Source organism: Silene latifolia, chromosome Y, assembly GCF_048544455.1.
Source record: "Silene latifolia isolate original U9 population chromosome Y, ASM4854445v1, whole genome shotgun sequence".
Taxonomy (NCBI): domain Eukaryota; kingdom Viridiplantae; phylum Streptophyta; class Magnoliopsida; order Caryophyllales; family Caryophyllaceae; genus Silene; species Silene latifolia.
This window is the reverse complement of record NC_133538.1, coordinates 361,860,638-361,876,029: the sequence shown is the minus strand read 5'-3', so window position 1 is coordinate 361,876,029 and position 15,392 is coordinate 361,860,638. Positions and strand designations below refer to the sequence as shown.

The window sequence follows — 15,392 nt, the reverse complement described above, 5'->3', positions numbered from 1 at the left end:
ACCAAAATTCTACTTCCGGCAAAAAAAAGTCAATTTTTCGGCGTTGACTTGCTCTTTTCTCCCTTTTTCACACATATAACCCATATTTCTCCCTTTGTTCACCCAACAAAATCCGAAAAAGCTCATCTCCATGTCTAACACCTTATCAAAAGTTTGTTCAAAAGAATACCAACGCATCAATCATCTCAATCTCTATCTCCATCTCCGTCGTCACCTTTACTACCACTTTCACCTTCACCCTTACATTTCAACAACCTTATAAACTACTCATGATTCATCAACCTACTATTCATCTAAGTCATATTAAAGTACCTTCTTTCTCTCTTCATGGTAAGATGGTGGGTATACGAAAACTAATGAGATAGTAGCACATAAGTGATCCTAAGAGTGAATTCATGATTATTTTCGAATAGTTAACACTAGAAGTTAATTTTGCAAACATGGCCATAACAGATCATTATTGTTGAAGAATTATTTACCATATTGAGATTAATATCAATGATGATTTTGTTTCGGTGATTAGGACTTTGATTCGGGTAAGAGATAGACAAATTAAGGTGATTAATGTTGAGTTTAATCAATCTTTATCATCTATTATTAGGGTTATGAATTAAAGAGTTAGATTCAACATGAAATGGTAAGTCAACGCCGGAAAGTTGACTTTTTATCGCCGAAAGTGGATTTTTGGCAGTCTTTCGCAAAATGAAGAAATGAAAGGTAATTGAAAGCCAAAAATAAAATGAAAGGTAGTTGTTCACAAATGACCCTAAATAAAAGGTAGTTTTTGACAAAAACCCTAAAAACAATTTTTAATACTCAGTATAACTTAAAACATCTGTATCAGTGAATTCTCACGAATTTTCACCCTACACTTTTTAGCTTTTCTCTTTCCAATTCACCATATACTTCACCTTTCTACTGACCACCAAAATTCACCAAAAAAAAAAATCAAAAAAACGCACATCAACAAATACTCAACTTTCCTTCTCTCTCATACTTTACTATACCCCACAATATCCACATCAACATTCCACTATCTCACATTTAGATTTCTTCTTACTTCATTATCATTATTTGCAATCATACAAATTTTTTGGTTTTATAATTTATTATTTTTATTGTTATTATTTTAAATTAGAATTTCTTTTTTTTTCACGGTTTTTTTTAATATAAATTAGGGTAAATTAGAAATTCTAACACTTTTTAACGGTTTTTTACCGTCTTTAATCTCGAGTCATTTTAATTTTAAGCCGTTCGATTGATATCTCAGTTATTTGATCTTGATTGTTGGATAAGATTGTGTGTAAGAGATAAGGAGAAGGTTAAGATTGTGGGTAAGAGATAAGAAAAAAATTAAGATTGGATAAGAAAAGAGATAAGATTTTGTCAGATAAATTGATAACATAGATAACTTGCATTCATTAATGATAATAAAAAAATAAGAAAATACAATTAAAACTTAGAACAATTAAAACATACTGTTTTGGTAAAAATTTACCGAGTTATAAATTTTAATTAGTGAGTGATAGTGATTAATCTATGGTCAACGACGGAATGAATGCAGCGAATTTAATGTACGAATGAACAACGAAATAAGAGAGTGACACGAGGAATTTTTGGTGACGCGGAAAACCCGGTGTGGGAACAACCGCGTGGGGAGTCGGAATCCCACCAACTTTGCACTATAATCGAGATTAGATACTCAAGTAAGGAAATACAATTATTTTGCTAGAGAATTATGGCCAAGTATAGACGGGATTTTGAGGATTAATGCGTTGCTTGTGGTAATTTTCGGATGCCTTGAATGTTGCTCTCCTCGTCCTTATATAGATGCTGGAATCAGAACTAGGGTTTTTGAGCTGCCTCTGCGTCTGTTGCTAAATACCTGGTCAATCCTCTAAAAAATAGGAGTTTGTTTGTTGACTGAGTTCCTTCCTTTTTGTGCACGTGAATTTCCTCTTTGGTCCATATTATGTTTGTTACATTTGATCCCATGGTCTACAATACGCCACCTCAGCGATTCCTCTCTCCCCTCTTCTACCAACTACCGCGTGCCACGTTGCAATACCCTTGCCACTTTTTCTGCCAGTAGAATAATGCCACGTCACAGGTGATAAAATGCAATTTTTATCCCTAACAATTGCCCCCAAATTTCCGTCTCAAATATTTTTAGGCGAGAATTTCTGTTGTGATGCGGAGAACTGGCGAGGTTTTAGCAGGTACCTTAGCCTTGATAACTTCCCTACTTTATTCAACTGCCGCAATAACTCTCCCACTAACTCTTCCTCTCTCTCCTTTATATCCCCTCGGTATTCCCCTATCTCTCTACCTTCTCACTTTTCCATCATTATCAATCACTTTCATCTTCCTCTCTCATAAACCCTCCTTCTCTCTGTCGGCTGCTCTTCCATAGGTACTTCGTCTCCTACTTGTTTTTTTTCCTTTCTTTGCACATCATGTCACAAAAATCTGCTTCTTCGACCTCAGCCTCAGATCCAGTGACGCCGCCTGATCTTTTCCTTTCCGGCGGTGTCCTTTCCGCCAAGCATTCTTGTGATTCTGACTTTTCTCCAGAGGACCTTGCTTATATCAAGGAAACGTTTGGTTTTTTTGACAATGTGGTGTTTCATATACCGACCCCTGGCCAAAAAGCCGATTCCGTGAGGGAGGGGTGGATATGCTTGTACGAGTATGCTTTCCGACTGGGTCTGCGGTTTCCTTTTCCTCCTCTGATTCAGGAGTTTCTGAACCTGAATCATTTGGCTATTTGCCAAGTAGCTCCGTACAGCTGGCGGACTTTGCTTGCTATTGAGGCTATGAATAGCCGTTTTGGCTATGAAATAGGTCTCCCGGACCTTGCACACCTATTTTCGATCATGTCCCTTAGTCGGGGTCAAGTGACTATCCGGGTTCGGGACGGGGAAAAGAGTTGCATTATCTTCCCCGTGAAACCGGATGATAGCAAATGGTTCACTCGCTTCATTTTTGTGAAAGTAGACACTCTTCCGGATCCCACTGACTACATTGTCAGCGTCTGGCGGTCAACAGACGGTATTTGCATGCCCTTATTCCTGTGTATTTTTCTTTGATGCTTATATTTCCTTACTTGGTTTTTTGTGCAGATCTGTGCCACTTGCCTCCATCCCCCGACGAAGCTGCGTCTCTTTCCAAGCTATTTGGTCCACCTCCTGAGCATAGGACCTTCCCCAATCTGGTTCAGGATTCTGCTTCTGCGGTGAAGGAAACAGCAGCTGAGGAAAAAGAACATTGTGAATCAATGTCGACTGGTGCGTTGTTCTTCTCTTTTGACTATGTTCTGTTTCTGGATACTTGATATTTCTAGTTCTGACTTTATCTTTTTTTGCTTCCAGGCTCTGCAAAATCCAAAATTTTGCTGGACGACGTCTCGGCCCAGAGGGAAAAGAAGCGAGTCGAAGTTGCCTCCAAGCCTGCTGAGAAGAGAAAGTCCACCCCTGCCCCTGGTTCTGGACCTCGTCCTAAGAGAAGATCTACTGCTGTGGGCCGGGCTAAGGAGCAGACTTCTATTGAAGCCACTCCTCTAGTTGTGAGGCCTCCATTGCCTGGGCATGGGCTGTCTGCTTCTGGGGATTCTCCGGTTCCCAAACCTACTCCTGCTTCTGGCCCTGCTGTGTCTGCTTCTACTTCGATCCCAGCGTCTGAAGCCATCCCTGCCTCTGGAGTTGCTCCTGCTTCTGGGGCTACTTCTACTTCCAAATCCACTTCTGCTGCTGGGGTTATCGTCCTTACACTTCCAGACGACTTTGGAAAGGCTAATTCTGCGCGTAACCTGGGCTTAATGAACCAGATGCTACTTCCAGCTCCTAGGTCTGCGTTGGACAGCAGAGCCTTGCATAATTTGGTGGATCGTGCAACTGAGCACTCCTTTAAGGTAAACGGATTCTGACTGCTCCATTTTTTTTTTTGACATTCTGCTCTGGTGCGACAGTCCTTCCAGATGGCTCTCAGATCTCATGGGAGAAGGTACCTCTCCGGAAGCGAAAATGCTAATTTTCTCAGCGGATGAAAGAAGCCAATGAAAATGTGCTTAAAATTCAGCCGATTTAGACAAGTCCCATAGTCATTGTTGGAGGAGGTCGCTCGAAGCGAGGTTGCATAATCTTTTCTCTTTGAAGGGCGGATTTCTAGCGCTGAAAAGAATGCTGCTGACGCTGAGAAACGCGCTTCAGTAGCTGAGAGACGTGCCTCAGAGGTTGAGAAACGTGCTTCTGATGCCGAGGCTCGTGTTTCTCAGATCCAGGAAGAGAAGGCTTCTAATGTGTAGGAGCTGAAATAGACTTTGGCGAATGCTCTGTCCTATGCTGCTCTGGAGACGAAGATCAAGTGCATAAAGGCGTTCCAGAAGGGGGAGCACTCGGCTTGGAACTTAGGAGCTGAAGAGGAGAAGCTTGCTGCTGATTTCCCTGATGGCCTGAACCTAGATCTGCTAGCTGGCTTAGTGGAACCTGGTGCTGCTTCTGCTGATGACCCACGTGCTGAGGAAGAGGTGAATTCTCATGCTCCTGACACTCAAGCTGCTGCTTTTGAGGCTGTGGAGCATATTGACATAGATTAGCTTTTCTCTGCGTCTGAAAGACTTTTGCCATGTTTAGTTAGTTTCTGGCCCTGCGGGGCATAACATCTTAGTTTTATTTTGAACATTTTAATGCATTTTGGTCTGGTTCTGGTACCAGACGTATTTTGCTTTTGAACTTAAGTATTTTCTGGTGGATATATCTTTGTGTCGTACCGTTTCTGGTGCTTTGATTTGTGCATGCACGTCGTTTGTTTGGCCATCGCTGTTTGATTGCTGGCTAAGGGGTCTAGTATGCCCACTCGTCCAGAGGAGCCAGGCTTGCGTGGGTGCTAATGCATCGCGGGAGGCTGGTTGTCCCGATTGTACGTGCTTAGCCACGGACACACGCCTTTTGTAGTGAATACAGACTCTGCCAGATTAGTTTGCATTTTATTCACTTGGCTATTTGAAAGAAATAAAAGGGCATTCTATACTTAAAACATTCAAAGTGGTTTTGTAACTTAAAATTTATTAGAATTAAAATACGAACAAGGTTGTCACTACTACTGATACAGGCTATAACAACGGTCAAAAACCGTTGTTATATAAAAAAGCGGACGTTGTTAAAGCGTCCGTTGTAAAAGGTTTTAACAACGGTTGTTTTCTTAAGGAAACCGTTGTGAAAAATATTAACAACGGTTTTAAGTATAAAAACCCGTTGTGGAAAGTGTGACTCAATTTTGGGGGGAAAGTTATAACAACGGGTTGTTTGTAAATAACCGTTGTTGTTTGTTCTTAAAAAATAAAAAAAAATTAAATTAAATATTACTAGATGCATGTATAATTACGGCCCGTTAGAATTCCGATGTATGCAGAATATCCCTTAAATTAATTACCAACGGTTTTGAAAAAACTTATAAATATGACTAGCTATAAATATTAAAGCATCCTTTACTAACATTCATTAATTGAAACAACATGGCAATGAACCCTAATTTTATCAACAACGAAGAATGGCTTACACAAACGATTGAAGATGATGGGAAGGTTCTCCGGGCTTCCGCGCGATCAACACCCATTAATCAAAGCATCCCTTGAACATCAACGGAATTATTGGATTAAGAGGCGTGAAGCATCCGCTTGTCAACAAAGCCTCGTCATCATCATCATCTTCATACCTCGTCGTACTGTTATTTCGCAACTTGGTCGCCAGAGATATGTTGAGTTGTACTCTTCCAACCTTATCTCCACATGCAAGTCGTGTCCTTGCATATATTCAATCTGTTATTGCAAAATATGAAGCCAATGACCCGGAAGTTAGCCTGTATATAGAGTGGCGTGATTGGTGGCGGAGTTGAGAAGCGCTTTTTACGCTTAACAGGGGTTGTTCCGGCTTATTATACATCTTTTGATTTCTGATAATTGTTGTAATGTATTTGGTTTAAAATTAAATGAAATGATCATTTTGAAAGTGTTGAGTTATGCTTGTTTGATTTGATTCCATTTTTTGAACTCCATAGATCAGTCATCATCAAGATCCGATTATTCGCTTGCCATCACTTTGTGCATATGAACGGACAATATGGAATGAGAAGGGTTAGTAATAAGATTTGAAGCAAAGATTGAGAGATATGATGATCTTTGATTATGGCACAACTTCCTAACATATATATTAATTAAAAAACAACTCAACCCACACATTGCTTAGTATAAATACATTGCATTATCTCAACTAACATGCATTTCCATTATCTCAATATATTCTCCAAACCCTAACTGCTAAAACAAACTCCAAATAAATTAACCCTCTCCTTAGTCTTTCAAAACAAACTCCAAACTCCAACAAAATGAATGATATCATCCTTAAGACTCTTACTATGCTCGAGCCAGATCAAGGACGCCAAAGAAGATGGCTTGACGGAGCAAAGAAAGACATGCGGCTATATGACGATATAGCAGAGATCTTGCTGAACGGAACCAAATGGTCGATAAAAACACATACATGGAAATGAAATAATTAGAAAAATAAAATAATGACGATGAAACAAACCTGATAATTACAGAACGTACGTAAAGAGACGATGAAATCAACAGTGACGGCGAGAAGATAAAGCGACGATGAGAAAGAGAGAAAGAGACGATGAGAAAGTGTGTGTTTTGTGTTTGTGTTTGGTTCTTCTTTGGGTTTGTGTTTGTGTATTAAGGTTTGTGTTTTGTGGCTGCAGCAAACTTGTGTTTGTGTGGTTTATAGTATGGAAGGTATTGACAATGGTTATTAAACAACAACCGTTGTGAAATATGTTTTAACAACGGTTGTAAAAAACACCCGTTGTTAAATAAGTTTTAACAACAGGTTTCAAAAATAACCGTTGTGATTACTTTTCACTAACTTTGCGCCAATTTTGCGCCAAATTATTAACAACGGTTGTTCATGTGTGACCCGTTGTTAAAACAAATAACAACGGTTTTTATAACCATACCCGTTGTAATTGATTTTAATAAATTCGCGCCATACATTCTACAACGTCTATTGTGATTTTCGTGAATAATCGTTGTTAAAGGGGCGTTGTAGTTGCCTGGATTTGTAGTAGTGTGTTTTAGAACCAGAAATGTTGAATTCAGGAATAACATTTAGAACCAGAAAAACATTCAGAGTCAGAAAATATTCAGATCCAGAAAAATATTTAGGGACAGAAAAATATTTTAGAAATAGGAAAATATTTAGAGCCAGAAAAATATTGGGAGACATAAAAATACTTAGAGACAGAGGGCCAGAAAATATTTAAGGCAAAATCTAGAACCTGGCTGAGCTGTATCTGGTAGGCTGAGTACCCAGTTGTTGACCATGCTGGTGACTTAAGTGAAATATTTTTTTAAGTGGGTGATATTCCAGGATCTGGGAACCATTTGCCCTTCCAAAGTCATGAGTCGGTAGGCTCCATTTCCAACTATGCTCTCTATTAGGTATGGCCCCTCCCAGTTGTAGGCGAATTTTCCTGCTTGCTGGTTCTTGGTATTCTGGAAGAATTTCCTCAGGACCAGATCTCCCACCTGCAGGGTTCTTACTTTTACATTCTTGTTATAGCTTCTAGCCACAGTCTGTCGGTAGGAAGCCATCCTGATCTGGGCGCTGGTTCTGAGTTCATCTATCGTCTCTAGACTGCTTGCCATTTCCACCTGATTCCGATCTTCTGTTATGCATCCGTATCTGTAAGTCGAGACCCTAACTTCGAATGGGATGACTGCTTCTGCTCCGAACACCAGGCTGAAGGGAGTTTGCCCCGTCGCAACCTTGGGTGTGGCTCTGTCAGCCCAGAGAACCAGAGGTAGCTCTTCTGCCCATTTGCCCCCAATCTCCTCCAGCTTCTTTTTCAAGTTTTCGACGATAATCTTATTGCTGGATTCAGCTTGTCCGTTGGACTGGGGGTTCCGAGGAGTAGATTTCTGCAATGAGATATTCCACCTAGCACAAAAAGCTTCTGTCTTATTTTCAATGAATTAGGACCCATTATCGCATATAATCTCATATGGAATGCCAAACCTGCATATGATATTGCGTTTAATGAAAGATATCACCTGTGTTTCTGTAACCTGGGAGGATGACTCTGCTTCTATCCATTTGGAGAAGTAGTCCGTCATGGCGAGCATATAGACTTTGTTTCCTGGTGCTCTGGGTAATGGTCCCACGATGTCCATTCCCCACTTCATGAAGGGCCATGGTGAGATAACCTGATGCAGAGGCTCTGCTGGCTGGTGGCTAACGTGGGCGTGCCTCTGGCAAGCGTCACATCTTTTTGCGAATTCCATGGCGTCTTTGCGCATTGTGGGCCAGAAGTATCCCTGCCTCAGTGCCTTGTTGGACAGGCTCCTGCCCCTTGCATGATTTTCACATTCTCCACTGTGGAGAGCATGCAAAACAGCCTGAGACTCTTCCCGATCCAGGCATCTGAGGTAGGGTCCAGCGAGGGATTTCTTGAATAGAACACCATCAATTAGTATGAATCTGGATGCTCTCATTTTGAAGCTCCTTACCTCCTTTTTATCTTCTGAGAGGACATCATTCTGCAACCAGTCTAGGTAGGGTTTCCTCCAGCCTGGAGTATTTTCTTTACTACTGGTGCTGCGCACCATTTCTGCTTCCTGCTGAGATTTTAGTGTTGCTGGCTCCAGCACGTGGACAATTGGTATTGTGGAGATAGTGTTGGAGCTGGTGTCCTCCACAAATTAGTGTGATAACATTTGTAAATCTCTTACAGGTTCACAAGGGTATACTTCGTATATTTAATCAGTTAATTAACGTTTACCTAATAACGGTTGGCTTGCTAGAAAGTTTGACGTTATTATCATACAGATGGCGGTGATCAATTAATCCCTAAAGGTCACACCTATGGGACGTATTTGAGAAATGTGGTTATAGAAATATAATTACATTGATGCCCAAAATGACTAAAAAGTTAGTCAATGTGTTGATGAGATAATTATTTAATGAAAATTAAATAATATTAAGTTGAGACGAATTAACTGTCAATTCGTAAAATAAATATAATAAGTTATATTTAATTAAATATATATATATATAAGGTTAGTTTGAAAGAATTAATCTGTTAATTCGTAATTAAATATAATCAGTTGTATTTAATATCAACAAGTTGAATGTGTCATAGTGGTAATAGTGAGGGTACACAAGCCAAGAGGTCATGGGTTCGATCCTCACTAGATGACAATTTAACACACTTTATATATTTTTGGAAAGACAAAAAATAAGGAAATTTAATTCCTTATTTTCGGATCACATTGGCCGAAATTAGGAGATGTAAATCTTTCCTAATTGATTTCGGATTTCGGTCTATATAAAAAGAATGGTGGAGAATTATTTCTAACCTAATTCTTTTTCTGACCTAGCCTCCTCTTTCTCATCACAAAAAAAAAACACAAAGACAATAAAATTTTACAGAAAATTTTAGATTGATTTCTAGCATAATCAAAGGGTATATCTTAGATCGTCTTGGGTGCAACTAATAGGTGAATATCAATTTTGATATTGTTCTTAGGCCGATTTTGCAAGGACCCGAGGTTAATTCTAAATCTTTTTACTTATGCTTGTGTATTTTATTTTATGACCATAGATCATCTTTATTATATCGTTATAATCCTTCATGTTAAAGGGAAGTATATAGATTATTTCCCACAAGTGGTATCAGAGCCTTTGGCTACGATTTTAATTTTGATGATTTTCATAAAATTTGTATATAAACGATAAGATTTTCGAGAAGAAAAAAATTAGGGTTTCGATTTTTGGATCGAAATTTTTTTATGCCGTTTTGTTGTGCCGTTTTTTTCCCCTGTTTGATGATTGTTTTTCCATTCTATTTTTCATATTATAGTTTATAACCAGTTAAAATTATCATATGAAGAATTGGTAGTTTTTTATTTAATGCAGATTAAGTTAAAATCAAATGGAATCATCATGTTTATGATTAAAAGATTGTTTTTGCTATATAGTTTTTGGCATATAAATTAATCATGTTTATTATTTCATATGCTAATCATGTTCTAATAGCAAAGGTAAACAATTGATCATCAAATCTTGTTTTAGGGCATAATTGCCGCAAAAAGAAAAGAAAAAAAATAAAGGGCTGTTTTTTTTAGGGTTTATGAAAAAAAAAAAATATATTTTATGTTAATTTTATTTTTGGTAAACCTTGAAAAAGAAAAAAAAAATTAGGAAAGTTTTTTTTTGGCTTTTGCCGAAAAATTAGAGTAATTTTTTTTTTTGGAAAGTTTTTTTCCCTTGTTTTCCTATTTACCTAATTAGAATAGGAAAGGAGTTTTTTTTCAGCCGTGTCAAATAAAAAAAAAAAAAAAAAAAGGGACTTTTCGTTTTTTTGGCCGAGTAAAATTTAGAGAATTGGATTTTATTTTTCTTTATTTTGGCCAATTAGTTATTGTGAATCGGTTCAAAATTTAATGATACCGAGTTATTTTAAAGCAGTTTAAAATTTTTGACGGATAGAATTCATATTACAAGTATAATATGGATTAAGTATGAAATTAATGTGATTAAATTGCGGACTTGTCACTTAATTTAATTTAAATAGGTGGTTTGGATAAATTAATCAACATAATTTATTTATTGTATTATGTATGTTTAATTTATTTTTAGTTGATGCTTTTAATTATGTTGAATGAATCGAATGAATGAATTTATTTACGTATTTAATTTTGCAATCGGTTGTAATTTGTAATACTTAGTGTGGCCTTAGTCAATTATGTTTTCGTAATGAAGGAAACATAATTTTTATGTAATTATGAGATCTCGAATCTCCTTTATTTTAGTTTTGGGTTTTGAAATTAGAATGTAATTAATAGGTCAATTATGTAATTTTAATTATTGTAATTTCAAAGAAGACTAAAGATGAAGATTCAAGCTCACTCCCGCTACATGGATCAAGATGGAACATCAAGACAAGCTTCTCGGGTCCAAGGATGGATTCCAAACTTGTATTTATTGTTCATTTTGATAGGATATGCCACACTAGGACTTTTACTGTTTTTTTTACGTTTTTCATTTTATTGCTTTTTATTCACATGCTAGTAATTGCATCATATTCCGCCTAAAACCAAACCACCTACTACTAAAATGCATGAAAATTGACTCATATAGGTTGTATGTTAGTTTTCATGGACATGCAGATGTCACAGTCTTTAAGCCATCACCTTAGTTTAAATCATTCTCGAATGCTAGATTATAGTTCACTTAAAATGAATTAAAAAGATGATGGGATCTTCCTCTAAAACGGAAATTGAGATTAGTCTTTATAAGGGCAAACATCTATGAGTCCCTTGTTCGTCGGTAGGCCTAATATGACCCCTTCTACGTTGGGTAAGTAGTTGTGTTGACTTAGTTTACCTCAACATCATAGCCCGAAGAGTTTCTCGTGATTATGATGGACTATAGATAGAATTTACAGAAATTTATCGACCAAGAATTCTAACGGTAGAATTAGCTAATAGGTTAGCTTATCAATTTACAGAGAATTGAGTCTTGGGGTCATTTATATAATTCTTGAGGGAGGTCAATTGTATAAATGTTTTGAGTCTTCGCGTTATGACATTAGTTCATTAGACTTAAAATAAAAACGATGCATGCTTATTATTTTATTCTTCTTTCGCAGTGTAGAACACGCTAATTATCAATAATACTGTTACAACAAATGGCTGGAAATAACGCAATCCCAATGCCTAGTGCCACACTAGATCGTTCGTCCTGGCTTAAAATGTTCATGGACCAAATGAATCAGTCCACTGATCGAAGAATGATGGGTCCAATTTTTTGCGGATCGGGAGGCGGCACTACGGAATGTCGCCATGCCGACGGTAAGCTCGGGTATTTAACTGAGCCAATACCGGTCAACCCAGGCCCAAATGTAGGAGCCAACGAGTCACTCGCTTATAATGATTTCGTTATGGAAGCGGGTGCGATAAAGAACGTACTCATCTTTGCAATGGAAACCAATTTGCAGAGACGCTTCATTGCCCAAGGTGCAAACAAGATTTTCACCACGCTCACTAATGAGTTCTCAAAGGCACCGAGAATCATCACATATGAGCATACCTGTCGCTTCTTTGATGCGAAACCCGATGGGCCAACCGGTTAGCCGACACATTCTTCACATGATTGAGAATGTCGAGGCGGAGTCACCGAATTGTAGAATCAGTGAGAGCATTGTCATTGACCGAATGCTTCATTCTCTTCACGATGGTTTTGCCCTTTTCAGGGCGAACTACTACATGAATGACTTGAAAAAGAGTCCTCATGAGCTACACTCCTTTCTCATACAGACCGAGAAGGATATGAAATTGAGTGGGAGCATGAAGCAGGATGTTCTCACGATTCACAACAAGAGTAAAGGTAAGGGCAAGGCTCATGGCGACCTAGTTGTAGGTAAGCCAAAGTTTAAAAAGCCAGGAAACGGTAAGAGTGCGCCCGGTGAGACTAGTGGCTCACAAGGCAAGACAAAGAGCAAGGGCGGTGACATAGAGTGCCATCATTGTCACAAGACTGGACATTGGAGGAGGAACTGTCCCGTCTACCGTGAGGACATCAAAGCAGGCCGTGTCACTCCTGTTGGTATGTCATCTTATATTCATATGATTGAGATTAACCATGCAAGTTTCGGAACTTGGGTACTAGATACTGGTTGTGGTTCTCATCTGTGTAATCATTTGCAGGGCCTAAAGAACAACATACCTCTAGAAAAAGGTGATGTGGACCTGCGAGTCGGGAATGGAGCACGAGTTGCTGCTACCTCGAAGGGAACATATGTAATCCAACTCCCTAGTGGTTTTGAGTTATCTTTAAATAACTGTTACTATGTACCCAGTTTATCTAAGAACATTATTTGTGTTTCCGTACTTGCTAAAGACGGTTTTACATTTTCAATGAAGGATAATAGTTGTATTTTCTCTTTTAATGAAATGATTTATGGCAAAGCAGTTTCCATGAATGGAATTTATATCTTAGATCAAACCACGGAAGTATTACACATGAATAATAAGAAATTAAAGGTTGGTGACAAAGATCAAACCTATCTATGGCATTGTCGAATGGGACACATAAATGAGAAACGCGTATAGAAACTCGTCGATAATGGACTATTCCCTCATTCGGATTTTCTGCATATGGCACGTGTGAATCATGTCTCATTGGCAAGATGACTCGAATTTCCTTCAAAGGTGTTGGAATGCGCGCTAGTGACCTATTAGGACTCATACATACGGACGTATGTGGACCTATGTCAATTACCGCTAGAGATGGCTATAGATATTTTATCACTTTCACGGACGATTTGAGTAGATACGGATATGTCTACTTAATGAAGCATAAAAGTGAGTCCTTTGAGAAATTCAAGGAATACGGAATAGGTCTGAGAACCAACCGGGTAGAAAGATTAAAGCACTCCGTTCAGATCGAGGTGGCGAATATCTTTCAAATGAGTTTGATCAACAGCTGAAAGACTGTGGAATCACTCTACAGTTAACTCCACCTGGAACACCTCAATTAAATGGTGCGTCCGAACGGAGAAATCGAACCTTACTTGATATGGTTCGATCATGATGAGTCACACGGTAGTGGCTGATTCATTATGGGGTTATGCTCTTTTGTCAGCTGCTCTTATACTTAACCGAAGTCCGTCTAAAGCTGTCGACAAGACTCCATATGAAATGTGGAAGGGAACGGTACCTAACTTGTCCTTTATTCGGGTTTGGGGATGCGAGGCTTATGTCAAGTGGAGACACGAGGATAAGCTCGACCCGCGATCGGTCAAGACATACTTTATAGGTTATCCAAAAGGAACATTTGATCATTACTTCTATTCGCCAACTGAACATCGAGTTTTTGTTGCTGCTAGTGCGACATTCTTAGAGAAAGAATTTCTCGAGAACAAGTCGAGTAATAGAACCTTCGAGCTGTCGGAGATTCCAGAACCAACAACCGAGGAACAGATGGAGGAAGTTGTACCTCCAACTGATGATACGGTTAATATTCCTGAGGAACCTAGAAGGTCGGGTAGAGACTCTCATCCTCCGGACAGATACATTGGTATGGTCGAGGAGAATGATGTTTTACTTCTAGAAAGTAATGAACCCGCAACCTATAAAGGTGCTATGGCCTGTTCCGAAACAAAGCTATGGCTCGAAGCCATGCAATCCGAGATGGACTCCATGTATGAGAATAACGTATGGGATCTAGTTGATTTACCTAATAAGGTAAAACCTCTACAGTGCAAATGGCTTTACAAAATAAAGCGTTCTGTAGACGCGCAACCAGATATCTATAAGGCACGACTTGTGGCAAAAGGTTTCACTCAAGTGCAAGGATTGCATTATGATGAGATTTTTGCACCTGTAGTCATGCTACGTTCCATTCGGATAATCTTAGCGATTGCCGCATTTCATGATTATGAGATTTGGCAAATGGATGTGAAAACCGCCTTCTTAAACGGTTATTTGGAGGAAGAGTTGTACATGGTGCAACCCGAAGGTTTCATAGATCCTAAACATCCTAAGAAAGTATGCAAGCTTAAGCGTTCCATTTATGGACTTAAGCAAGCTTCTCGGAGTTGGAATCATCATTTCGACCAAGTGATAAAAGAGTATGGTTTCACTCGATCGGTCGAAGAACCATGCTTATATATCAAGTCGAGTGGGAGCAAGATTGTATTCTTGATATTGTATGTCGATGACATACTCTTGATTGGGAATGACATTCCTCTCCTTTCTTCGGTTAAAGAATGGTTGAAGAACCATTTCCAGATGAAAGATCTGGGTAAGGCACAGCGTATTTTGGGAATCCGCATCTACCGAGATAGATCACGACGGACGTTATCACTTAATCAGGAGTCTTATCTAGATAAGGTTCTTGAGAGGTTCGGCATGACCAACTCCAAGAAGGGGAACCTTCCTATGACGACTGGGATGCAGTTGAGCAAGTCTCAGTCACCCACGACGCCTGAAGGCGTTGAGCGCATGAGTCGTGTTCCTTATGCTTCTGCAATAGGATCGATCATGTATGCCATGATATGCACACGTCCAGACGTGGCATATGCATTGAGTATGACGAGTCGGTACCAAAAGACTCCAGGTGAAACATACTGGATAGCAGTCAAAAATATCCTCAAGTACCTACGGAGGACTAAGGATTGGGTATTGACTTATGGAGGCGATACTAAGCTATGCGCAACCGGTTACGCAGATGCTAGCTTCCAAACGGATCGAGACGATTCAAAATCTCAGTCCGGGTTCGTCTTCACTCTTAATGGTGTTGCGGTCAGCTGGAAGAGTTCCAAACAGAGTG

The 15,392-nt window shown here is 39.0% G+C and overlaps 1 protein-coding gene across 1 annotated transcript; it reads right to left on the bottom strand.

Moving 5' to 3' along the window:
- Positions 1–7,390: 7,390 nt before the first annotated feature.
- Positions 7,391–8,665, bottom strand: LOC141631732 (uncharacterized). Its single transcript, XM_074444361.1, has 2 exons — positions 8,567–8,665; positions 7,391–7,978 (listed from the first exon to the last, which is right to left on the bottom strand). The coding sequence occupies exons 1-2, from the start codon at positions 8,663–8,665 to the stop codon at positions 7,391–7,393; spliced, it is 687 nt and encodes a 228-aa protein (XP_074300462.1).
- Between the last annotated feature and the right edge of the window lie 6,727 nt (positions 8,666–15,392).

What these genes read in the sequence shown, in the direction of transcription:
- LOC141631732 (XM_074444361.1), bottom strand. Translation starts at nt 8,665, where the DNA reads ATGGTGCGCAGCACCAGTAGTAAAGAAAATACTCCAGGCTGGAGGAAA. An exon ending in TCTCAGAAGATAAAAAGGAG is followed by an intron (nt 7,979 to 8,566) that starts GTAAGGAGCTTC and finishes ATCTCATTGCAG; the next exon opens with AAATCTACTCCTCGGAACCC.